The sequence below is a fragment of the Octopus bimaculoides genome, chromosome 9 (assembly GCF_046866305.1).
Source record: "Octopus bimaculoides isolate indiv1 chromosome 9, ASM4686630v1, whole genome shotgun sequence".
In the NCBI taxonomy this organism is placed as follows: Eukaryota; Metazoa; Mollusca; class Cephalopoda; order Octopoda; family Octopodidae; genus Octopus; species Octopus bimaculoides.
This window is the reverse complement of record NC_142936.1, coordinates 82,520,515-82,548,050: the sequence shown is the minus strand read 5'-3', so window position 1 is coordinate 82,548,050 and position 27,536 is coordinate 82,520,515. Positions and strand designations below refer to the sequence as shown.

Here is a 27,536-nt window from a genome sequence, read left to right as displayed (position 1 = left end):
ACTGAATCACAATCAAACTACCAAAAAATTCATTAATCTACGGAAGGCATTTCATTTTTAACTAACCTCGACTCAAAATAAACAAGTCTTGTACTGAGCTCAATGTAATATATCTTTCTAATTTCATGAAGGTTAACTTTTTAACTTGAGAAAAAGTTTACAAATGTTTTATGTTTGAAAAAGGCTACCTATTATAGACTTGGGCCAGAATTGACAGACCTTATTTACAATGCACAAGCTCTATATTTCTAATGAAACTAATAAAATATTAGATTCAATCTCCTGTTAATCTGAAAGCACTATGAAACTCATCTGAAAATGTCACCTAAGACAACCATAGAATACTGGTATGAACAATTTGTGAATGAAAACAAGTGGATTTACTAATGTTTTTATATAAAGAGCAAATTTATTGAACCATTCCAGACCAAGTCAATTGTCAACAATTTTATTTAGAAATTTAAACAAAACTATACAACTTAAGGGCTACACTTAAATCTATCCTTAAATACAATGTCACTTGACATCGAGTTGTTCACCTGCCAATTCTTTATGATCTAATACTTTAACTGTTATAAATTTTCAAGCAAACCTCCTCATGTGAATGATGTCAAATCTGAAAGCAAGAGACTTTTCCAGTAAAAGAGATTTGACTTTGTAGGGGGAAAATATATTAAATAAAATCAGTTTTTATCAACCAAGTTTATTAAGATATATAAATCTTTAATAAAAAGTCTTAACTAGCAAAGTCCAGTGGAAGCCTATAATAGCAAAATGTGACCAGACATTCTGAACTTAGTATTTTTATTATCTCCTTGTCTTCCACTTTTGTTTTTTTTTAACCATGCAGCCTCCCTTACCGAGATCTTAAGTTTTCAGTTAAAGACAGTATGTACAAATTCTCACATCAAAGCACTATTTCACCTCGAGTATCTAGATCGAGAACGAGACCGTGAGCGCTTTGAACGAGATCCTGAACGTCGAGAATGAGACCGAGATCGGGAACGTTTGCAAGATCTGAAAGATAAAGAATTACAATATAACAATAAATCTAATTATATACAACGGAGGAAATGAAAAATAAAAACAGCAAGAAAATATTAGCCATTGGCCTAAGTAAAATTTAATTTTTGAAGCTCTTTGTTATATGATATCAACAGAAACTTCATTTTCTACGTGAAAGGCATCTGCAAGTAATTTAAGCAATTTATATTTTTCTAAAAGCAATAACCAATACTGACCTTCGACTACGACTCCGAGACCGTTTCCTTCTATCTCTGCTATGACTTCTGCTACTGCGATGATTTCGGCTAGGACTGCGGCTCTTTCGTTTTTCCTTTTCCCTGTCACCTATTTTTTCTTGTTCTCTTTTACGACGTTCTTCTCGTTCCTTCTCCCTCTGAGCTCTTCTTTCAGCAACGCTTTTCTGAAGAAATTGCAAAATGATTAAAGAAAGAGGAATACAAATTAAATTCAAGAGATTGACAGAATAATTAAATCACTGATTACCTTGAGATCTTCTAATTTTTCTCTAATTGTGATGAAGCCAAGATGTAATTTGCCTCCAAAATGATCTGCAAGCCGTCTATCATTATCATGGATACCCAAATAAGCTGAACATACTTCACAAACACGGAGTTTCTGTTGTTGATAGCTGGAAGCTGGCATTGAATTTCTATATTCAATCTGTAAAGAAAATAATATTTACATCACAAACAAATACTGTTCTAAAAACTTACATTAACTAATTGGTCCTAATCTGAATACCTTTACTCCTAGTTACATTTAACTCATTTAAGCGTTACAGTAAAGCTTTTTCAGCTCACCAGAAAAAAATTACTTGCTCTTAATGTGAAATAAATTTATGAACAAACAAATCAATAAAAAGCAAGTATGCTTGTTTATGTAATGACCTATAAGTTATCAATAAGTCCTAATGCTGCAACATAACATGTTGAAGTGCACTCCTCAATCAGTACAAACTGAATTTTCCAAAGATATTTGGATTCAGTTTCAATGTCTACCAAGGTAATTTATTATTCTGTGTTCAATTTGGATGTTATAAATTTATTATTAAATTATTCAATTAAATGTTACCACTGATTTGATTAAAACTTTACAAATTGAATATCTCAATGTTTGAAAATCTTACTAAAAGAAATAAAACATTAAAAAAAAAAATCCAATCATGAAATATTACCTCAGCTTGTCCTTTTTGTTTTTTTAACTCTTCTACTTCTTCCATCAATTTTAGAGATTCATTTACATGTCCTTCAGCTCCAACAGTCTCAGCTTTTGCTAATTTAGTACCAATTTGTTCACCAAGTTGATGAATAATTTCAGCCTAGAAATAAAAATATGACAAATGAACTCTTATTTTAGATGGACATTCACATCTGCAATCAACATTATGTATTTTACAATTATGACCTAACCTTTTAACTCAATTCACGAGATTAAAATACCATTGCACTGGTTTTATAGAAAGAAATATTTTTGAAAGTTTTATTCTTCAAGTGTGCTGTTATTCCTGCTATCATTTTACAGTTGACCATTAAGCCAAACACAGGCAGAGGATCTAAGATCAAAGTGTTGGAGGGGACATATGACAATTTCAACAAACAACATTATCAGGCAATGTAGGAACCCAGCCATTTGTGCTTCAACATCAAAATTTAGTTTATTAAGATAATTTTCACATTCTATTGAGAAATTCTAACCTCAATTATCTCATTTCCAATGATTTAAAAAAAAATTCTTTTTCAGAATAAAATCATTTAGTAGCAGTAATAACTTCAAAAATTTTAATGAAAATCTTTGAACGTTTAAAGGGCCTACAAACAAGCCATCACAAATTGAGAGTATAGATTAAGGACCATTATATTTATAGTCTGCACTTCTGAAGAAACATATTTTGCATTATAATGACCCAATTACATTCTTGTAACAAAGAAGCCTCTATAATTATAAGAAATGCATGTAATAAGCAATTTCATATTAATGGCAAAACAAGTGCAAATTAAATGTTCAATGCTTTCTCAATCAATTGAAATGTCAATCTATTATGTATTATGGTTGTAATGACTGAATTTTTAGTAGAATCTGAAGCAGTTGCAAATGTAAAAATGGCATTTGATAATATTGCAAGATACAAGTGGTGGCTTGATGCTTTTGTACTTATGTATTACCAGTAATGGGCCAAAACCATATTTTGAGGAATTTTATGGAGGGACTCAAGTTCATAAATACAATCTATAAAGATATGTTGTGAAATATGTTCTTAAATGTTTGTAGAAATTCTGTTTATTTAAAAGAATTTCTATCTTTCCTCATCATCAGGACTTTGCCTAAAAATTGCAATATCAATATGACCACTTTTGCCTAAGCCTGCACATCAATTAATTTTGGTTCTAAAAATGTCCATTATTTCATGCCTTCAGTTAGCTAGAAGAGTTTGCTTCAGTTCATTTACATTTCTTCATTCTTGATGCTTCACTTTTCTACATAAGACACATCAGCCAAATGACTGGATAAACAATAAAGAAAAGAATATGTTGTCTTGAAGAATGACTATCAATGATAACAGAGATAGCAGTAACAGTAGCCTCAGTGATAATCATAAAGCTGTTTCACACAAATCCAGTGGAAAGTTAATAGTACCAAGGAATAAAAATTGCTCAGAAAAGAAAACTTCCAAAAGCACCCATTTGAGTTTGCTGCCATTCCTGTTTGCCTTTTTTTCTCAAAAATGACTGTCAAGCTTAGATAGCAAGCCTTCTCCTTGCTAAGGTTAACAGCTAACCATGATTGTACCCTTCTTTATAAAATTATTTAGCTGCCACAGAAAGTCTCTTATACTGACTAACCAAAAAACATTTTACAATTGTTATTTGTAACTTGACATACAATTTTAATATACATTAGCTATGTGTCACCCTCAACACTTCCCTTTCTACACATTTTCTAAAATTAAATAATATACTCCTAATACACACACACAAAAAAAATTTCTGAAAAATGTAAATGTTTTATGACATCATCCCACAAATTATTTCTTTTCAAAACAAACACAAAATTAGAAATGAAACTCTTTAAAATATTTCTCCCTGTAGCATGAACCCTCACTCCACCACACCTACTGGCCAGTTTATATAAAAAAAGAAAGAACCTAAAGAACTAAGATGTTTTTTTTTGTAGAAATTGCCAGATGAAATTATGTATAGATTGTTTCTCCAATATTTGAGAAATTTAGGCATTATATAATGCTTGTCCTCCCATTTTAAGAAACGACTCCAGACCCAACTGTTTTAGTGATTTAAGGGGTTGCAAAAGAAAATAAGTGATAGGGATTAAAAAGCTAACTATCAGTAAACACTTACCTTCTGGTTTGCTTCTTCACTAAGCTCTTCTTGGGTTTCTTTCAACCGTCGTTTTGCAAGTTCTGTTTTTCTGTCACATTCAGCAATAAACGACTGAAGATGTTCCATAGCCTAAAGAAATATAAAATATAGACATGTTTTTGCATGAGAAGAAGAATCACAATTTTGCTTTCTTTCAAAAAAAATTTTTTTATTTTGGTGAGATTCAATATTTAACTTAAAATTTCTGAAGAAAAATGGGAGCACCAAAGAGCTCCAATTATTGGGAGACAGGTTTGAATGACATTTAGAAACAAGTGGAAGGATACAATTTATCATTGTGCTAGTGAGCTTTCTAATTGGTCAGTTTTTGTTATCTGGACAGGATCATAGAATGTATAAAGGAGTTATTGTCCCAGACATGTTTGACAAGTGTTCTAGAGAGAAAGGCACTTATAGTTTGCAAAGAATCAACATCTGTTTGGAGCTGAAGTAGTTCCTGTTCCATCAAAAACTAGGCATTGTTGCATGGAGTGTTTCACTGGAATAACACTATAGTGAGCTATTGGTGTAGAGAAGGACTAGACTAACAACTGCTGAAGATAGAATGCAAGTTGGAGAAAATCCTATTGACATACTCAAGTACAGCCTACAGACAAACAGCTTTGCTAAGGTGATTACATCAGACATGTGGAAAGGCTTTGCTAATATCAAAAGCAACAATACTTTTAGGTAAGTTCTTGAAATCACTAGCTGTGATATGAAGATTTCTAGCAGAGCTAGACTTATGAAAACAATATTGGTAACCACCGGGGAAAAGACTCAACATGATGAAATAGTTTATTATGATTGTCAGAAGTGCAAGTGATAGATCAGTAGCTAGCAAGTTCAGATAAGATTCCTCCTTTGAGATAGAGAAACCTGTAAGTGCCTTCTAAGCTATGACAGATAGCCAAAAATAAAGAGTTTGGAAAAGGAAGGCCAACCCAGAGATCACTGTTTAAAGACAAGAAACAAAAGCCAATGCTTTAGGTTTAAAATTAGATATTTTGTTTTGTGTGCACAAGGTCCTGAGATTAGTACCCTTATTATCAATCCAGTTAGCAACTAGGTGATAATTTGAAGCATCTAAGATAAGTGTTAAAATAAAAACATAGCTTTACTCACATCAATGTCATAATAATAGTCTTTTCCTTTGGTTGCTTGTTCATAGTCAGCTCTGAGGGCTAAATCATGTATTTTAGGACATTCTCCTAAATCCATGCGCTGCAAGAGATAAAAATACAATTAACTGATTAAAATTATCCACGATTCAAAAAATAAAAAAAAACTAGAATATCTGCTGTTGAATCAATTCAAAATGTACTAAAAAAATATTTTCTTCTCTTCTAAAGCACCTTCAGTACCAGTAATCCAACTAGAATGTTCTTCACATTACTTATTCCCTGATGTAACCCAATAGACAAAGTGGAGAGAAAAAAAAAATGTGAAGTAGTGAGTTGTGATTTTCTGACGTGTGTTGGGGGGACAAATTCTATTGCTGAAACCATGCATGAAAAAAAAAATTCTTAAAACTGTACTTGCAGATCCAAAGCAAATATATATAATATATATATAGTCAGTGGGCATTTTGTTTTTGTTACACCCTCCCACCCAACCAAACCAGTCAACTTACAAGCCAAAGCTAATCCCAAACTATCATCACAAAAACAGTTGATAGTGCTACTCACATGTAGTAAAAAGCACTGATTTAATAGCAATTTGCTAGTACCAAGAAGACTCCATCAAACCTGTAGCAATGGTTTACTGAAATGAAGACAAAGCAACCCTGTTCCAATGATCGAGAATGTAAACATATAATAGGGTTTCCCAGCATGACTTAGCAGCTGGCAGCAAGAGATGGAAACAATATTAGATAGTTCTAATGTATCAACACAATGACTGAATTTATAGCTATCTATATTAACTAGAAACTTGTCAAATTAGAAAAAATAACAGCAGCACACTATACAAGATCGATAGTTGCCGCATCATTTTGAAAACAATCAGTCAATTCTTCATTATCAATTTGTAATTACATCTGACTGTAACAATTTTAATTAGTCAAAATGTTTGCAGTGTAGACTGACCAGATGCCCTTGCCATGCATGAAAACCCTAAAAGAAAAAAAAGTGTCATCTAACAAAGACGTAGTACTGAATTACACCTAGTACTTAACACTTCTAAGTTTAGTTGTTCTAATACAGCACGTTAACTAATGAAATTACAAACTGCTTTCTCTATTGCTAACAATAAGGATTTTTTAAGTAAGCATTGTCAAAAGCCTTTCAAGGACATTTGGCCTAAAATTGTATGTTAAACAACTAATACTCTTAGACATAACATTACTAAGCATTCAGTTATTAGAAAAACAATGCTTTTATATTCTAATAGATAGTTCTAAATATCTTTTCACAAATGTTCAACCATTCTGTTTTTATAATAAAACAGCATAGATAAATCTATGATTTCACAGCTACAATACTGCAACTTTTAGAATATGCCAAATGATAATTAAGTAATGAGTATCATTGCAAAGGCATTAGTCACATAACTGCAACAGCTCTAACTGGAAATCAAAAAGCGGCTGAAGATTCAGTTCAAGAAAATAACGCCATATATATCTGGCATAGCACATGAAATTTAAGTTAAAACCAAAAAGTTTATGAAGACTACATACACATATGCTTATAATTTTCTGTGACTATGTGTCATCCACTTAATTTCTTGTAAAAGCTAAACTGTAAAATTTACCATACAATAGTTACAAAGTATTTGTAACTTAAATCTGATATCTACATATATAGTTGTAGTTTATTAAAATTGAAAATCCCGAAAATGAGCCCCTAAAGAATACACACTATCAAGCCAACTACGTACCAAAATCAGCATGAAGAAATCATTTTGCTCAGCCTTATTAGTAAATATTTAAGAGAAACTCACCGTGCTCGAGAGTATGTCATGGGGGCAGCAGCCAAGCAGGAAACTCTTACATACCCGAGGATCATCAAACTTCACCTTGTACTTGTTGTTTTCCCCTAAAAGCAATCCAGCATAGCCAAACTTCTCAGTAACAATAACGATAAAGCATTTTATTGCAAAGGGTATCTTTTTTTTACTATTAAAAAAAACAAAAAGAAAATAACAAAGACCTCTTTTTTTGTTTTATGGAATCGATATCATTACAATTCTGATTAGCTTGTTTATTTTTTGAAAGACATCTGACATCTAGTCAGAAGAAATATATTTGTGCCTTTAAAGACATATATGAAATAAGAGATCCCTTACTTGAAAAACAATTAAGGGTTGTGACCAAACCCATGTGAGCATGAGAGAAAGATGTAAAAACTAATGAGAATACATATATAGAGAGTTTTCAAGAATGTGAAAGCAAACATCTTGCTTGCATTTCCTTTAATGACAAAACTATAAATTGCTGTAGAAAGATAAATTAATGTACTATCTAAGAATTATCAACTCGAGGACTTTGTTACTTTTTTTCTTTTTCTTTTTTTTTAATAGAGGATAAAAAGGTTCCACAAAGTTTTGCAAGGCAAAAAAGTTTAAGAGAAAATCTAGGAATACCAAAATATAAATTGAGAAAAATAGAAAAAAAAAAAAAAATCAATCCATATAATTTTGATTTCCTTGATGTGAGCACACAAAGATTTAAAAAGTACTTATCAAATCACTGGTTTGAAATCCTGCCTTGTAGCAACCTGTGGAATCTTTTTGATTTCTAATGTTCATACTGCAGAACAAGTCCATTTACAAGGAATAAAAATACTTGCTTTAACTCTTCCATTTTATATTGCTGAAGAAATGAGGCACTAACCAAAGCTAAGTTTCATGAAAAGAGATTAAAAAAAAAAAAATTTAAGTGGCATGGGGTGCTGACACATTTGGGGTGGGAAAAACAGACTAAGGTTACACTTACGTAAGCTTCCCAAAAGTATGACAGATTTAAGTAACCAGGTAAGCAAACAGGAGCATTCATTCAAAATCTGTTGATCATCAATACTACTAGCCTGTAGCAAAATGTCAGCACAATAAAATAATGAGGGTAGTTATGAAAAGATGAAGGGGGAAAAGCAATGAAAGAGTTAAAGCAGATTATTTTGAAAACTGCTTTTGTATCCATATCATGATGACATTGACATGTTATTGTGCAAACTTACCAGAACTTGATCAGGACACCATGCTTTCTTCAGCATTCATCATACAACAGCTAGAGTTTTATAGCATAAATTCATGATTAATCTACCATAGCATAAGTAAACTAACAATATATTCAACAAAGCTACAGTATATTTGGAAATTGAAGTTAATAGGAAAAAAAAAACAACTAATTGTTCAGTAATAGAGTGATTCCTATGATCAATGTTTTTAAATAGTAAATGATAACCTTGGAAGGATCTAATTTTAACTATTCTAGTTGTAAAGTAGAACTGGGTGTGTTTCTATATAATACAAACCCTTTTTTTAAAATTATATTCCATCAGTAAGTTAAAACATTGAGAAGGGTTATATATTTTAGAGTGAAATCACTATCTCAAGTATTTTTAATGGCATTAAAATTTATGCAAATGAAATATTCCTAAATTATCAAAAAGTTACTGGTTAAAATGTAAGCAGAAATTTAAATGAATTTTATGATGTAAAATGTCAGTCTAAAATAGTTATAATTTATTTTAAAAATATGTATTAAAAAAGTCAAAACATTGCACACAGTAACTATGTGCAATCTCCACTGAGTATATACATTAAATACACACTGCGATTAATCCATTTTTGCAACAGCAAAATCCCCACCTATTGCCGCCAGGGTATGATGGTGTGGCCTCAACCTGAGCCCTCATCTGAAAAAAGATTTCCAGCTCATTGCTTCCCTTTTTTTTAAACAAAAGAAAACAACTAACTACATAAAAATTAGCATTATTTCACTTACAAATTATAATTAAAACAAATTACCTAATAATGTTTTTCTCTCTTGTTAAAATAGCCAGAGCCAATTACAAATATAAACAGCAATTATTTATCAAGGAGAAAAATTAATTTGACAATATACATTACATGCCAAATTACAAACAAAAAAAATTTACACTCATAATAAAGACCAGTTTGTTGGACCAACACAGTAGAAGAGGTAGTAGCAGTAGTAGCATGACAGTGATTACTTGGAAATAATGCAAACAAGGATCCTCTGGAAATAGTTAGGAAATTGAACTCACGGCTTGGGGTTCACCAGCTTTGCAATATTGACTTGATAACACCACATAACATTCTCCCCTTTAAAAATAGGGATTGACATTAATAAATAAGGTATTCAGGCAGAATTTTGGCAGCAACTTTATACAAATACATACCTAAAATCTAAGAAATCCACACTAGAAAATCAAGCCAAATGTCATTAATTAAAAAAAAAAAAAAAAGCAGTATTTGTGTATAAAGTGTTAAAAAAAAAAAGAAAAAGCTACTTAAAAGTAAAAACATTTATATATTCATATGAATATAATAATAGGTACTATTTATATACTTGAAGTCCTCAACCCTAAGAGGTTTGTTCAATACTTGAACAAATCACCAACATTTTGTAAAATAGCAATATTTCAATACCTCTGGTTAAAATAAAAATCAGTATTTGCTACAACCTAAAGATTTTTCAGCAGCATTACTAGCAGAAATTATTCCAGCAACAATTCAACAAAGTATTTTCACCAACCATTTTTCTGCCAAGGACTTAATTCAGCCATTTTGTATTCTTAAAACTTTCGAAAAGGAAGCAACAAAACCCTTAAATCTGAAGCAGGAACAATTGGCAATTCACAATTTAGAATTAAACATGAAAAAAAAAACTTGCTTATTTTCATAATGCTAACTCAATGTCAACTTATACTGTTATATTTCATAAGATAAAATTGCAATTTCCAGAAAATATGAAAGAAATCTATATACTTCACAGATCAATATATATAATATATACACGATCAAATTTTTATGAAATGCAATTCAGACACTAAAGATCTAATTGATATCTCATCATACCTTTAAATGAAATATTTACTAATATGATTTATCCGATTTTCAAGTTATTTTATTATTCTAACAATGGAACATTCAAATACATTACATAATGCAGTTTTATTAATATATAATAGACACTACTGGACATAGTGTTGATCTTATATATGTGGATTTTTAAAAAAATCTTATTTTATTTTAGTGCTTAACTTCTCAGTGTAATATAATAAAAACGGATCCGATTAAGCTTGCTGACGACTGCCTCTACAAAGGAACCTTACACAATGAAATGCACTTAAGATATTTTATTCCGATGACGTACTTGGGAAAATTTCCTATCGCAATGAAGCTTTAATAAATAATGCACATTCTATTTTCTGCCTTTTGACTTCTAGTCGCAAACCGATTACCTATAAGCAATTACAGGAAATTACGTGTGTGTGTGTGTGTGTCTGTGTGTAAGAGAAAATCAGGTCAGCAATTCGTCCTAAACCAACGAGATATATAATCCATTATCATTGTAGCTGTTTAAAACTAGACTACCATTTGGTTTCTGAACCAATTTTTACCCTTATAATAATAAACAGAATTTTTTAAAAATACTAAAAAATATTGTAAGAATGTGAAACCGAGAAGACTGTGGTCTGACGACCAAGAAAAAGGGATCTTCTTTCTGCAGTGTAAAAAGACGCAAAAACGAATGGTGTTCTTTCTTAACTACTTTCACTGCCAAGTGATGGAGAGGAGGGGTTATTACATGATGAAGACGTAAAGGGGTGCTGCAGTTGCTAAAAAGACCAGTTGTATGTATCTAATAAAACAATATAAGCTTGCTGTAAATGCAACTGACAATTATAATTTATATAGGTTTCCAGTTTTTTTTATATACATACATATATATATATATAAATATAAGAGGTTAGCTGTCTTCAAACTATATCGACCAAAACACCAGATTCCAAATACTACGCCATTATTCAATTGCACAAAAGAAAATAATTAGGAAACTTAAAAAGAAAAACACCAGAAAAAAATAACGCAACGATCCATTAACAGCATTATTGTTATAATTAGTCAATTATTGAGAACAAAGCAAACAGAAAATACAATGGAAATATGACAATTAAGCACTATCAATTAAGTGGAACATATTCGACAGTTGTTTTTTTGTTGTCGTTCTTTTTATCTTCGGGAGTTTGAACATACTTTTATTTCAATAAAAAATCGAAACCCAAAAATCACATTAATTTAATATCAATAAGTTCGTCAAGGAGGACTGTGACATATAAAGATGTGTGAGATAAATATCTTAACCAGCTTTTTAGATCCTTGAGTGACACGCAGGTCTAAATTTAAAAAATCATAATTGAAAATATATATATACGAGTTTGACCCGTCAGCTAAATTATTTCGAGGTGTTTTGCTATTTCAAATTAAAAATTCATCAATAAAATCCATTGTAGAAACAACTGAGTGACACGTAGTCATTCACCGATGATTATCCTTTTTTAATTAGAAGAAACCAGAAATGCAATTAACCAGAATTTAGCGCAGATAGTAAGAATATGAAAATAAATCTCAACGTAAATAGGGGGAACATTAGCAATAAAATGTCGATGATTGAGAGAATAGTTAAAACATACAAAAATAATGCTATAAACGAGGATAGTCTGGTGTTATTTAACTGAATTTGCTTTGCGTTTGATTCTGAACAAGAGTAAAAACGACTCAATATGGCCGTTCGTCACTGCCAAAATTTTTCAACAGACAGAGAGATTTCAATGTCTCATATTCCAAGTCTTTCTTTCATATATATATATATATATATATATATATATATTACATACATATATGTACAAGGGGTAGGGGAAAAAATTTACACATTCATACTTATATTAGCAGACAAAAATCAACGAACGAACAAACATCATCCAAACACCGACATCGATACAGCTTTTTTATAATTACCAAAAATATATTTACACAATTTTTGAAGATGAAAAAAAGGCGACTTTAGTTCAAATTTCTCGAGTTAGATTTTTTTTTCAAAATTAGTAACAAAATTATTTTGATATTTGGAGATTTCGATATGATTTTTTTCTCTCCTTCGTTGATTTGGGGGGGAAAATGGTTTTAAAAATATAATATAGGCGCAGGAGTGGTTGTATGGTAAGTAGGTTGCTTACCAACCACATGATTCCGGGTTCAGTCCCACTGCGTGACACCTTGGGCAAGTGTCTTCTACTATAGCCTCGAGTCGACCAAAGCCTTTTGAGGGGATTTAGTAGACGGAAACTGAAAGAAGCCCGTCGTATATATGTATATATATGCGTGTGTGCTTGTGTTTTTTACCCCCAACATCGCTCGACAACCGATGCTGGTGTGTTTACGTCCCCGTAACTTAGCGGTTCGGCAAAAAGAGAGACTGATAGAATAAGTACTAGGCTTACAAAGAATAAGTCCCGGGGTCGATTTGCACGACTAAAAAAGGCGGTGCTCCAGCATGGCCGCAGTCAAAAGAACTGAAACAAGTAAAAGAGCTTGCGTGGAGGGAAGAAAGAGACGAAAAACTGAAGACAAGAGAAGGAAAATTAATTATTTTTTTTTTTTTATAAAAATTTCGCAAGGATTTTTTTTTTGTTTCATGTTCATGTTTTTTACTTACCATCTCGACCTGTGCCCATTAATTCATCGAGCATAGCACGAATCTGATCGTGAGCCGACATTTTCGCTTCCTTTGAAATAGATCTCTACCTCTCTCTCTCTCTCTCTCTCTATCCTAAGACTGGATTGAAAGAAACTGTTGATTGTGAATCAACCAAAGACGGTTTACTACTCGTATATATGTATTTCTCTTCACTGATGTCTGCCTGCTGAAATAATAGTGCGACGTTTTGGATGACGTTTGTAGCGGCAACTAAAAACAGTTGAAGCGTCCAACCAGGAAACTTAATGCATTCAAACTGATTCGACGGACATTGCCGAGTTCAACCGAACGACTACCGAAATTGGTGGTTTCAACAAATAACGGGAAATACCGAAACGTTAATTTTTTGGTTTGGTGGTGATTATCATATTTATATATTTAGATTGAATTTTAATTGTTTCTCGTCTTCAGAATTAAATTTTGGTAAATCGCCTTGTTATATTATTAGAAATAGATATTTAATGAACTTTACGCGGTCGCTCGACCTGCTGAAATATAAGCAGCCAAAATTTCTCTCAATAACATGTGACTATGTTGAAAAGATTGTCGTCACTAATGGAACATCTGATCAGTGTGATCTGAAAATGAAATAACTACCAAATATTTAATTAGGGAATACAAAACGCCAAGGAATACCAAACGGTAATTGACAAAAGACGGGAATGTCACGGTTGGAACGCTTTTTATTGGAGCTGAATTTGAACTAAATAACAATCAAATATTGAGAGAATTACTATATGATAGGGAATAAAAAAATGTTAAGGAACACTAAACAAGGTAATAGCTCAAATATATATATAAGACAGGATGGTCACGCGTGGAACGCCTTTCATGAGGGTTGAATTAGGAACTAAACCAAATATTTAATTGTAAGAGATTACCGTATAATAGGGAATAGAAAATGTTAAGGAACACCAAAAAATGTGATGATTCCTATATAAAGACAGGATAGTCACGCTTGGAACGCTTTTAATATGGGCTGAATTTGAACTTATCAACCAAATGCTTAATAAGAGACTAACCATATAATAGCGATATTTATACTAAAAGCAGCAAAAGAATAGATAAGTACTTCTAAATCAGAATATATAATTACTATGTAAGCAATGAGACAGATTATAAAATAGTTTAATTTAAAGACTTCTAAATTAAGATACATAATCACTATATACTTTATTCAAATACGGGAAGTGGAAAAAATTAGGAATCAAATGAAAATCAGACAAGCAATTTTTTCATTGTTTTAAACCCAATTATTGCATAAAATTTTACAATATAGAAGAATCATTTTACAATATGAGTTTAGATATAATTTGATATTATACGAATTTTACCGGAAATTACCGAGAATAGGTTGCACTCAGGATTTGAGTTACTAAACGGAAATCACAAAATTGCTATGCCTTCTTTACGAACATGTCATTTCTTATCGAATATCCGTTTAGTAGAAGTTTATTTTGGGGTAAAATGTAGCTTCTTAGCAGCATAAAATATTCAATATCATCTTTCAAGATCTTTTTTTGTCATGCCTAGAAATAACTATAGTATATTTTCATGAATTAAAAAAAAAAAGCAATCTTTCGGTTTATGTACGTATAATGGTGGACGACAAAATAAAGAGTTAAAGAATTGCTACACAATTACACGGTAAACCACAGTATTCATTTCACAGAAAAATCGCCCATACATCTTGTTTGTTGAAATAATACCTAGTAAACTCCAAGTAAGTTTAGAAGAGACTGCTCTAAGTCCCATGCAATCCACGATATTTACTTTTGATGAAATTCCCAGATATAGTTAGGAAGTTAAGAGACACGCTTTGCAACCATGTGGTTTTGAGTTCAATTCCACTGTGTGGAACCTTGGGCAAGTGTCTTCTACTGTGTAGCGCAAGCCAACCAATAAATAGTCTTGTGGATGAATTTCATAGGCAGAAACTGTGTGGAAGTACATTTGTATATATATATATAGATAGATAGATATATATAGGTCCTCAGTAAATCATTAATCCGAAAGAGAAGCGTACTCTAAGTTGTAGAGCAGTAGAGTAATTAAATAAAGATAGTTGTGGCTGGTCTGTTATCAAACACATACTCAATATATGTGCTTTGCTAGTTTGCCAGTAGGCTGCGATTTAGCACAGTGGAGATGACTCCCCCAAAGCACCGGCTGTTAAAACACCTGAAATTCATAGATAAGTGACACAACTTCTCAATGGACATTAGTGTTTTGCTATTTTTGTGGCTTCTCTACATCATGTACGTGAACTGAATCGCCAGTCCATTACTATTTATACAAATAGTGTAAAAACCATTTGCTGGTATGCCCTGGTGATGCATACATAAGAGGAAATACAAATATGAATTAGAAGCTGCGCCAGTGTTTAAATATTACCAAACACATACTCAATGTATGTGTTTTGTTTGTTCACCTCCAATTCTGTAAAAACATGTCTGATCATGGGGAAATATCACCTTGCTTGGAAATAGGTAAAGGTTAGTAGCAAGAAGGGCAACTGGTCATAAGAAATCTTCAAATAAACTCAGTCAGATCCATGCAAGCATGGAAAAATAGACATTAAACAAGAGGGTGCTATAAAGTTCCTGGCTTTAATGGTATAGTGAAAGACCTAGTTGGAGGCCCAACCTTCCAAGTTCTTTTATAGAGCTTAGAAAAACAGAAAGACTGCTGTAATAAGTGTGTAAATCTGAGAGAGAAATATGTTGAATAAAATCATAATTAACTGATTCTCCTGTATTTTCTTTTACCCAAAGCCAGGAACTTTTCATCATCCCGTCATCTATCTATATATATAAAAATGAGAATGTGTGTCTGTCTGTGTGTATGTGTGTTTCCCTAAAACTCGAGAACTAGACAACCAATTTCATTTAAATTTTACACATGTCTTACTTAGGGTTCCGGTTGTGTTTTAGTCAAAAAAAAATTTTTAACTTCTTGCAGAGTTCGAGCCCACGGCAACATATCTCCTCCACTATTTAAGTATTATGTGTCAAAAGTGAAACAAAAACACTCATGTCAAATACTTTCACTTTAAAAATGAAACTATTCCACTAACTGAAACAATCACATTTCCATACTGTAATGACAGATACTTTCACTTTAATGGTGTGTGTGTATATATATATATATATATATATATATACAGAGAGAGAGAAAGAGAGAGATATGTATATGTACACGTATATGTATAGATATATATATATAGATATAGATCTATATGCATACATGTATATGTATACATGTGTGTAGATGTATATATATCGGTGTACATCTAATATGTACACATATATAAATGCATACAGATATCTATACATATATACACCCATACACACACACATATATATGCACACAAACACACACATTAGTCATTTGTCTTCTTATCCAAAACTACGTCAAAAGTATTGAATGGATCTTTAAGAAATTTGGAAATTATATTCTATGCATAATGGCCATAACCCCCATGAACATTCATATATTTTTGATGTTGATGAAATTTTAACCATACAGATTACACACAAATAAAGTAATATTTCTAAAAATTTTTCTTCTTAGAAGTTACAAAGACCCCTTCATGGGGACTTCACACCCACAATTTAGTCATTTTTCCTAAGCAAAGACGAATACAGTTGTACCATTGGTAGCTATAGGGTCACCCGAACATAACAGATGAGCATTATTTGTAATTCAACGGTACAACAGTGTAAGACTATCCTTTCAGATATACTTACATTGTGATTTCTGCAATGTGGTGCATAAATTGTCAAGTAAATGAGACTCATCTTTGCCTCCACTGATTCACTTGCAAAGTGATGAGTAAAATTATTTCGTTGCAGACCTCCTTTGAGTCTTTTTATTACCACTGCGACACATATAGTCCCCAGTTGGTAACATTGATTTCAAGGCCTTCCCAGATGAGTGACTGGTTGTTCGAAGACATTTATTGATTGTAAATATTTTCTGCCCAGTTACCTATCGGTAGAGTGGTCATTTGCAAACTCCAGAGGCGACACTTTCATTTCCCTTTACTCCAAACGTCACACATTGTTGTTTCTATTGAGTCATGCCCTTCCAATTGCTATAGATCCATAATGCGTCTTAAAGCTGTACCTGTCAACTGTATGGTGAGGAATCCTACATTGGGGAGTAGTAACGACTAGGCTACGGTAGCTGACTGATTATCGTGATCATTCGTCTTTTGCTTTCCTGTAGCTTTGCTCTCTTTTACAAACCCAGTGAACATACATATATTTCCTATTTTAAAGAAATTCAAACAATACATATTACACACAAGTTAAAAAGATTCCCAACAATTAAACTTCTCTGGTTGACATTAATACACCCATCACCAATAGGGGCCTTAACTCCCACAATTTTCAGCTCCATGAGCTCCATTTTTCAGGAGCAAAATTCTTTTTAGGTCCATGTAGTGTCTTAGGCCAAAAAAATTTTTAACTTCCTGCATAGTTCGAGCCCACAGCAATATCTTATCTCCTCCACTATTTCAGTATTATGTGTCAAAAATGAAACAATAACATCACTCTACTGTAATGTCAGATACTTTCACTCTAACACTGAAACTATTCCACTATTTCAGTATTACCCGTCAAAAGTGAAACAATAACATGTCGCTACTGTAATTTCAAATATTTTCACTTTAATATTTTCAATTTCATACTGAAACTATTAAAGTGAGACTATACTCTCACATATATACAGGCATACTATAAGACCCAAGTAAAAACATTCCCAACAATTCAACTCCTCTGGTTGACATTAACACCCCCACCCTCAATAGGGGCCTTCATTCCCACATTTTAGAGCTCCATGAGCTCCATTTTGCAGGAGCAAAATCTTTTTCACAGGTTCCAGAAGACTGAAATTTTGGAATATGCGCATAAAGATCAATAGTATGGGATACATGTCTCATGATTAGAATTTTTTTAGGGTGTGTAAAGAGGGAAAGAACCCTCATGTGCAATTTTGATGAAATTCGAATCATATGTATTCCAGTTCCTTACAGAAAATATAACAGAAAAGTCTCATTTTTCAATTGCATGTAACACGGGCAACGCCGGGTATCTCTGCTAGTATATATATATACACATACACATTAGAAGCTAAAAACTTCATAATCTATTACTCTAAGTTTCTCATTTTCTATCTCCTAACATTTGCAATTAATAGAACAAGGGAAATGATCTAAAAGAATATAGGGAAAATGTATAGAAAATAACCATTGCATTTCCTTTTCCTTGAAAATTCCTTGGAAATAAGATGAAAAGCAAAGCCTACCTCGGTGGAATTTGAACTCAGAATGTAAAGTCAGACGAAATACCGCTAAGCATTTCACCCGGCATGCTAATGTTTCTGTCCGCTTGCTGCCTTAGTATGCATATATTAACACATGAAAAAGGTATAAAAATTATAATATTATAAAGTCATTCGCAGATACACTTCAACCAAAGAAGTACTGTCTCCTCTCTCTGCCTTCTCTATGACCTACTACAAAGGTCTCTGCATCTTGGAGATAGTTGGTCTTATATCACTTCTACTCAAGCATTCTTAACCCAGTTCTTTCGCTTCCTCTCATAACCACTGTTGCCTCCAACCCACAGGCCTTCTGCTAAACCTAACCCAGTCTTTCTTCCCTAGAATGCCACAAATTTGATATCCCCTCCTTGAACTTCTCTTTCCAACATTTTAAGCAACACATTAACAATAGCAATCTTATCAATCTCGGAGCTCTTGATAAGCAATTGTGGGAAAATAAAATCCTTAGCAACATCATGAAAGAGGCATTGTCTAATTTCCCTTTAGCAGAATGATAACCTAAACTCAGAAACTGGATATCAAGCTAGATGCACTCAGCTCTCTTTGGCACAAGCACTGAATCAATGACTACAGCTAAAGAGTATATTTCTATGCTTTTTGTAACATTTTTCCAACGTTAGAAATTATAAGGAAAAATTTTGGAATTGATCAAAATCTTTCTACCAAAGAAAGAGAGTGTTATTGTTTGTGGCATATTATCAACACAGTGGAAGCGCAATGGCCCAGTGGTTAGGGCAGCGGACTCGCAGTCATAAGATGACGGTTTCAATTCCCAGACCGGGCGTTGTGAGTGTTTATTGAGCGAAAACACCTAAAGCTCCACAAGGCTCCGGCAGAGGATGGTGGCGAACCCTGCTGTACTCTTTCACCACAACTTTCTCTCACTCTTACTTCCTGTTTCTGTTGTGCCTGTAATTCAAAGGGTCAGCCTTGTCACACTGTGTCACGCTGAATATCCCCGAGAACTACGTTAAGGGTACACGTGTCTGTGGAGTGCTCAGCCACTTGCACGTTAATTTCACGAGCAGGCTGTTCCGTTGATCGGATTAACTGGAACCCTCGATGTCGTAAACGACAGAGTGCCAACAACAACAAATCAACACAACAGAGCAAACATCAACCAACAATGATGACAGACAATGCCAGCGGCACAGGATGGTTATTTTCTCCTTTGTTATAGCAGCAAAGCTGCTATAAGGTAGCTTTGAGTTCAAACCTAACACCTGGGAAGCACAAGACCATCCTACCTGACAAAGCTGCACCAACAGAAATGTCACCTATGAACAGAACAGGATTTCAGAAGCACAAAGAAAATATGAACTGTGCAAATCTGGGGCCAATTCCTCCCATTCAGTCCCAGCAGACTACCAGTGTCCAGCCTGCAGCGGAGTCTTCCGAGCGTGCATTAGACTGATTGGTCACAGCCAGGCACACCATGCCCTGTCTTCTTCTCCTATGTGTCCTTAGTCACTGTGACCAACAATGGATGGACTAATGACAACAATGAATGATCTTTGTTTCACTGAGATCTACAACAATTTAGTAGCACAACAATAGCTTGTTTAACCTGGAATACCTAAATAATTGTCTTTTAGTCATCATCATCATCATCATCATCATCATCATCATCATCATCATCATCATTAATGTCATCATATAACATCCACTTTTCTATGTTTGCACGACTCAGATAGAATTTGTTGATGTAGATTTTCTATAATTGGATGCAATTCCTGTTGCCAACCCTCACCTGTTTCCAAGCAAAGTAACATGTCTTTTACTAGCACATATTTTTTTTCTTCATTAGTAACAGTTTGTTAAATACTGACTTCACCTTTCTGGCAAACATTAATTCTGCTGATGAACTTCCTTCTGGCACATTTGGGCTCAGAGTTACCCTGTATATCCTTAAGAATTGTTGGATTATGACCTTGTCTATGGTTTCCTTATTAGCTTTCTTTAAAGCTCTCTTAAAAGTGTCCACGACCTCTTTGGCCCTTCCATTCGATCTAGGGTGATATGGTGCTATAGTTTTATGTTCTAATGTGAACATCTCACAGAATCTTTTAAACTCACAGGATACAAGCTGTGTTCCGTTATCAGAGACAATTATATCCGGTACACCAAATCTTGCAAACAGCTTGTGTAAGAAGTTTATCACTGTATATGAGGTTGTTTGTTTGCACCTCATGACCTCAGGCCATTTTGTGTAGCTGTCCACTACTATTAAGTAATAATATCCATTTACCGGGCCTGCAAAATCAATATGCAATCAAGACCCTAGTATTTTCACTTCTGGCCAAGGCTCACATTTTGTAGTTGGGCCTGAAAATAGGTATACATACATATACATAATTATGCACAGATATATATATATGTGTGTGTTTGTGTGTATGTACAATGGACTTTTTCTAGTTTCCATCTACCAAATCCACTCACAAGTCTTTGGTTGGCAATAGTAAAAGACATTTTCTCATGGTGCCACAGAAAGGAATTGAACCTGAGACCATATGGTTTGGAAGAAAACTTCTTAACCACACAACCAAATTGTGCCTCAGCAGTTGTTTTTGAGTGTTGTTTAACCCCCAAGTTATCTTTGATTAAGCAAACCACCTTGTCTTTTTGTATATCTAGCACTACATAGTCAGATGTTTCTCATTTCTTTTTTAATTTGAGGAAGAATCGACTACTATTTCTTGCGGATCAATTTGCTGCATAGCGGTTCAATCAGCTTGATTGTTTAGGTTACTTAGCTTTTCTAGCTGTGTTTAAATAACTTGCCTGAATACATTTGTTTGTAATATAGTCTATTTGCTCTTGACTTAAGCATTTCTTAGGCAAGCCAAATACTGGAATGTAACCTAGATAAAAATATAAAACTGAAAAATCCCTGATGAATGGAACTATTATTAAACATAAATTCACAGACACAAGTACAGGCATGTCTGCATGGTTCAGAAACTCAGTTTCCAGCCCCTTGGTTTCAGATTCAGTCCCACTGTATGGCATCTTGGACATGTTTTCTGCTATAATCCCAGGCTGGCCAAAGCCTTGTGAGTGGATTTGGTAGATGGAATCTGAAAAATGCCTGTCATATATATATATATATGGTGGTGGTGGAGGAGGAGGAGGAGGAGGGGAGGATGTCTGTTGGATTAAAAGGTAGAATTAAGGGTTAGACAAAATATTTTGCAGTATTTAATCAAGGGCCCATAATGAGTGCAAAACCCACAAAGAGAAACTTTGCCTTTAATTCATTTGAATCAGTTTAATCAACTTCCTCCCAGGACATTTCCATGACAAAAGATTTTGTCATAAAATAGATATTTCTTTTTCTTTGATAAAATGTTCCATAAAAGTAAGATGTATATAATCTCCTTCTCCTTGCCTCACCAGGCTGGTAAATGACAAATTGGTGACTTCTTTAATAAGCTTTCGGTGTTTGTCAAAGAAATTTTGCTGGACAAGCAGCATTATAAGTGTTAGATATACAAAAAGGCAGGAAGATTTGTTTAATCACAACTGACTTGACACTAGACTACAACAATCAAAAAATAATTCTTGTCTAGCAGGTATTCTGAATTAGGCAGCCATTGTTGTGTTGTCTAACCATTGTTGAATGCAATGTAACAACGGTCCTTCATTGCTGCCATAATGAATGGACATCTTGTTCCACTAGCATTGTTCATCATTTATCATTGGTCAGCACTTGCTCTGTTTAGTTGTATAATATGCCATAAACAATATGACTTTACTCTTTCTTAGTTATAAAGTTCTTGATCGATTCCCATTGCCATCCATCTTGAGTACAAGGTGTTTTTGATACTACCGTTTTGGTCCTGCCTGTCTGGTATCTCTCATTTATTTGGTATATTTGTCAGTGGCATGTTTTGGCACCCTGAAAATCTTGTTTTTATTCTAGTTGACTACAGACTTGTAATCATAACTCCATGCTTCACTTTATGTATATGACGGCTAGTGAAATATTAATGAAACATGAAAAAGAAAACTTTTCTTACAACAGATTTCTATACATCTTTGACAGAGCAGAACTAACACTGAATTAAAATTTTGTTGTTATGAGCAGCAAAATTGGAGATAAATAGATAAGATAGATAGATAGATAGATAGATAGAGGTAGGCAGGTAGACAGACAGACAGATAGAGAAAGAGAAAGAAAAGCATTAAGGTGTATTAAAAAAACCATGTTGCTACAAGAACATCTGTCTCTGAGGCCTTATTCTATTTGTTTACGTGTGTATTGTATGTTCATGTGAAGCGGGGGGGGGGGGGGGTTGTAGCAATTGAGGTCATTTAATACATTTTAATGGTCCTCTCTCTCTCTTGCTCTTTCTGTCTGTTTATCTGTCTGTCTGTCTGTCTGTCTATCTATCTATCTATCTGTATGTATGTATTTATTCATGCACTTGTGTGTGTGCATGTGACCACTTGCCTCCTGGGCCCAAAAATACTGTTGCCAAAAAGAAAAAAAACCATCACAAAAACATTTGCAATGTTCAGTCAGCCATACCAAATCACCAGAGTTCAAACAACTATTCCCAATCATCTTATTATGATCCAGTCTTTCTTTGGCTTTTTTTTTTAAACAAGACACCACCTTATCAAGTACAGATAATTCTGAAAGAGTGGTAAGAATGAAAGAAGAATCTACCCCAATACTTGATTGTTACTTTGTTTATTGCTCACTGTTGAGAGTCAGAGTTGACCTCAGCAGAATTTGAGCTAAAAAAGAACCTCAAACAAATACCTCAAGGCATTCTTATCAATGCTTGCATAACTCTGCCAATCTCGCACCTATATGTAAAAATCTAGATATAAACAAAATGATGAACATTTCAATGAAATACTGTTTGAAGTGAAAAAGAAAAAAGGATAAGAAATAGAACAGATATAGGGAACTTGCAAGTTATAAATAACTCTCACATAATCATTTGCTATCATCTGAAAGTCATTCACAGGCAGTGACCGTAGCAAGAAACAATTCTTTACATATTTCTGATAAAATAAATGAATTAATTTTTGCTAATCAATCAATCTATAAGAGTTCATTGCAAAGTATGTTGAGCTATTTACATTGTTATCCAGAAACAATTATCTTTCCCAAATTACAAACTCGAATATGAAAGAAAATAATTCCTCTTTATTGGTTTTTCTCCTAATGATTGCCAACAGTGCTTTTGAACACTAAAACTTTGTATCTAAATATAAATTGATTGCTTTTGAATCAGCACAAAGCCATTGTTTTTTTTTTTTTGTTTTTGTTTTTTTCTTCTTCTATAGAAGACTGAATAAACTGCAGTATCTTATCAGAATTTATTTTATCCATACTTATTGGTTTTGGAGTTGTCAATAAACAATTTCAATAAATATGTCAAGAAAGAGACTGAACTTGTCAATAAGTGATTTTGATTGTCAACATTTCTATTGCCCTGTGTGATTTTTTTATGGGAGTGACAATTTGGGGTCTGCTATATAAGGCTGTATAGTAGATGGGGATGAGGACTATTAAGAGACTGAAAGACAACTCAAGGTAGTGCACACTCAAGCTATGCCACAGTCTAGAACTGTAGTATTCAACCGTTTTTTAACCTATGGATCCCATTGATTCCTATTTTTCTCAGATGGACTCTCCTATCCATCTGATGCTTAAAAAAATCTCATATTTTTATCATTAGATATCATAAGAAATTGTATTAAAAAAATTAAAATATTATTTTGTGTTGTTGCTGTGTGGTCAGAGGAGAGGGCGTGCCTCCTTGGGCAAGTGTCTCCTAGTATAGCCCTGGGCCAGCCAAAGCCTTGTGAGTGGATATGGTAGACAGAAACTGAAAGAAGCTCATCATATATATGTGTGTGTGTATATATATATATATGTCATTTTCTTTTGATATTTGCTCCATTATGTTGATAGCCCTTTTGGTCTAAGCAGGGGGTCATGTAGGAGCACTATTTCCCTTTGGTGTAACTATTATCCATCCATACATGAATTGGTTAGTACAGCCAACCGTTACACCTCATGCATAGATACACACTACCAGCTATCACAAAGTCACGGGAAAATTTTAATCAGTTCTAGCCAAGCCTCCAAGGGAGTCAAACATAGTAGCATATTGCTGTTGGAACTCAACTCCACCACGTGGACAACATCTAATGGAGAAGCACTCTTGAACTAAATAACTATTTATGGACTGCTCGAACATTTATCCTGCTCACATTTTACAATATACAGTAACAGTAAGTGTTACATGTTTAATATGCTACATACACATTTTCCTGGATTTGTAACCCAAAAACGAGTAGCTCAAACTTTTCTTCTGTTCACTTAGGACACTGTTACACCATATCTCTGTATGCTGGCAAGCAAAACTTAATTTCATGTTATCACTAATTTTTAGTGCCTCTTTACTAAAAATTAGTGAGCCCAACATGTCCTAAACATACAAATCTACTAAAACAAAGTACAAAATATATTTTTCCACACTTTATATTTGAAAATAATATTTAGTACATCAATTTGGTTTAGTGTGGTATCCTCTGTTGCTTTTCCTGTCATTGCAATTCCTTTAAATTTTTTTAAGGTTGTTCAGATCTTTATTGAATGTATTTTTATTTTCCTATGTTCTGAATTCCTCACCCTCTGAAGCCTTGCCTTTGTTGTGGAGGCATGTGGCTTTGGGGTTAGAGTGTTGGACTCATGATCGTAAGATGATGGTTTCAATTCCTGGACTGGGTAACACATTGTGTTCTTGAACAAAATACTTCATTTCATGTTGCTCCACTCCACTCAGCTGGCAAAAATGAGTAATCCTGTGATGGACCAGCATTGTTATAAAAGGTGACAAGCTGGCAGAATTCTTAGAGCATCGAGAAAAGAGTTCTTTGCAGTATTTCTTCCGATGCATTACATTCTGGGTTAAAATTTCACCAAGGTCAACTTTGTCTGTCACCCTTTTGGGGTCAATCAAATAAGAACCCGTTGAGCATTGGGGTGAGGGGGAGTCGATATAATTGGCTATCTCCTGCCCCTAAAATTGCACATTTTGTACCAAAATTTAAACCATTTGAAACCATTATCATAAAAGTTTCTCTGCCTTAATAAACTCACCATCAGTTTTATTTCTCTCTGAAATCAATAAAATCAGTTCAAATAATGCACTGAATCATTTCATCAACAATAAAGACCTCCACCCCTACAAAAATTTGGTTTAGTGCTAAGTTACATTGTGTCAAGATATTTAACCCATTACCTACATAATTCTATTAACTGGAATTTTTTTATGAAACTTTGATTTCTAGCATAAAACAACCTTAGAAATTCACTGGAATGATCAAAATAACATTTTAAATAGAAGTAAGCGAGATATTGGGTGAAAAATTAGCAAACCTCATTTGAATATCAGAGAAATATACCTAGTAGTTATAGCAAAAAGGTTAGATATGTGTAAATATTGACGGATAATTACGAAATTTATAATTTTTAAATGATCTCATATGAGATCACTGGTAGGTAATGGGTTAATATCAGTTATAGTCCTTATGTACCAAAATTTGTGCTCATTAGCTGTAAAGTCTAGGTCATCAAAACAATTAGATCACTCATTCAAGTTGACCTCATTCTTTCTTAAATAGATTTAATGATTAATAATTATTCCCTCTGATTATAATTAGAGGGAAACAGAAAAAAATAGACCATGGGACTAAGTACCTCATATTAGTTAGTAACATTTCTCTCCACATTCACAGTTCATATTCTATCTGTTTGCATTTCACCTCCCCAGGGTGACAACATAATGTTGACAAGTGGTGGTAATGATATTTAATTAACTGTAACCCTTTCGACCAATATGTGAGTTTGTGCTCGTGCAAGAAATCAATAGCATTAAATTAATTAATACCAAAAGTGGCAAAATCATTTTGACTGTCAAAGACAAAGCCTCACTGTACCTTGAATACAAACTGGTATTTACCATCCTTGTGTCTGAACTTTCTTCTAATGTCCTTATAGACTCTTTTCTATGCTCTGTATTTCTCGCACGCACATACATCTATGTTAGTACCTACACACTTAACATACATGACAGCCTGTCTATTATTGTGTATATATGTCGCACTCACACACACAGACATATATGTTGACTTATCAATAAAACCTTCTCTTAAACCTTCTACCGGTTGAGTCTCTCTTTTCTTTCTGGCACTTATATACATTTATCCTCTTTTCATGTTTTTTAGACTTCTTACAGTTTCTGTCTATCAAATTCATTCTAAAGGTGTGACAGTGGGACTTGAACCCAAGACCATATGGTTGGAAAGAAAGCTTTTCAATCACATATCCACACCTGTACTATATATATTTGTATGTATATAGACATGTGTATATCTATCTATATATCTATATATATATATATATATATATATCATCATCATCATCGTTTAACGTCCGCTTTCCATGCTAGCATGGGTTGGACGATTTGACTGAGGACTGGTGAAACCGGATGGCAACACCAGGCTCCAATCTAAATTTGGCAGAGTTTCTACAGCTGGATGCCCTTCCTAACGCCAACCACTCAGAGAGTGTAGTAGGTGCTTTTACGTGTCACCTGCACGAAGGCCAGTCAGGCGATACTGGCAATGGCCACGCTCGAAATGGTGTCTTTTATGTGCCACCCACACAAGCTAGTCCAGGGGCACTGGCAACGATCTTACTTGGCTTGCCGGGTCTTCTCACGCACAGCACATTTCCAAAGGTCTTGGTCAGTAGTCACCACCTCGGTGAGGCCCAATGTATGAAGGTCTTGCCTCACCACCTCAGCCCAGGTCTTCCTGGGCCTACCTCTTCCACGGGTTCCCTCAACTGTTAGGGTGTGGCACTTTTTCACGCAGCTATCCTCATCTATTCTCACCACATGTCCATACCAGCGCAATCGTCTCTCTTGCACACCACAACTGATGCTTCTAATGTTCAGCTTTTCTCTCAAGATACTTACACTCTGACGGGTATTCACATTGACATTACACATCCAACGGAGCATACTGGC

General features: G+C 33.8%; 1 protein-coding gene across 7 annotated transcripts; it reads right to left on the bottom strand.

Annotated features, from left to right (window-relative positions):
* Positions 1-389: 389 nt before the first annotated feature.
* On the bottom strand, positions 390-26,560 carry LOC106867267 (putative RNA-binding protein Luc7-like 1). 7 transcript variants are annotated; one of them, XM_014912093.3, is made up of 10 exons: positions 13,084-13,383; positions 9,629-9,686; positions 7,341-7,435; positions 6,089-6,164; positions 5,526-5,624; positions 4,380-4,490; positions 2,201-2,344; positions 1,510-1,686; positions 1,242-1,426; positions 390-1,017 (listed from the first exon to the last, which is right to left on the bottom strand). In XM_014912093.3, the coding sequence occupies exons 5-10, from the start codon at positions 5,619-5,621 to the stop codon at positions 921-923; spliced, it is 810 nt and encodes a 269-aa protein (XP_014767579.1). In that variant the 5' UTR covers positions 5,622-5,624; positions 6,089-6,164; positions 7,341-7,435; positions 9,629-9,686; positions 13,084-13,383; the 3' UTR covers positions 390-920. The 7 variants fall into 7 exon arrangements, with proteins under 7 accessions (XP_014767579.1, XP_089214036.1, XP_014767580.1 ...); XM_089357910.1 differs by lacking the exons at positions 9,629-9,686; positions 13,084-13,383 and adding an exon at positions 26,443-26,542; XM_014912094.3 differs by lacking the exon at positions 6,089-6,164.
* Positions 26,561-27,536: the final 976 nt, after the last annotated feature.

Excerpts from the sequence above, each read along its gene's own strand:
- LOC106867267 (XM_014912092.3), bottom strand. The coding sequence starts at position 13,144 with ATGTCGGCTCACGATCAGATTCGTGCTATGCTCGATGAATTAATGGGC. Across the intron at positions 5,625-7,340 it reads ATGACATACTCTCGAGCACG|CGCATGGATTTAGGAGAATG; the intron begins GTGAGTTTCTCT and ends TATCTCTTGCAG. Across the intron at positions 1,018-1,241 it reads TCTCGGAGTCGTAGTCGAAG|ATCTTGCAAACGTTCCCGAT; the intron begins GTCAGTATTGGT and ends TTTATCTTTCAG.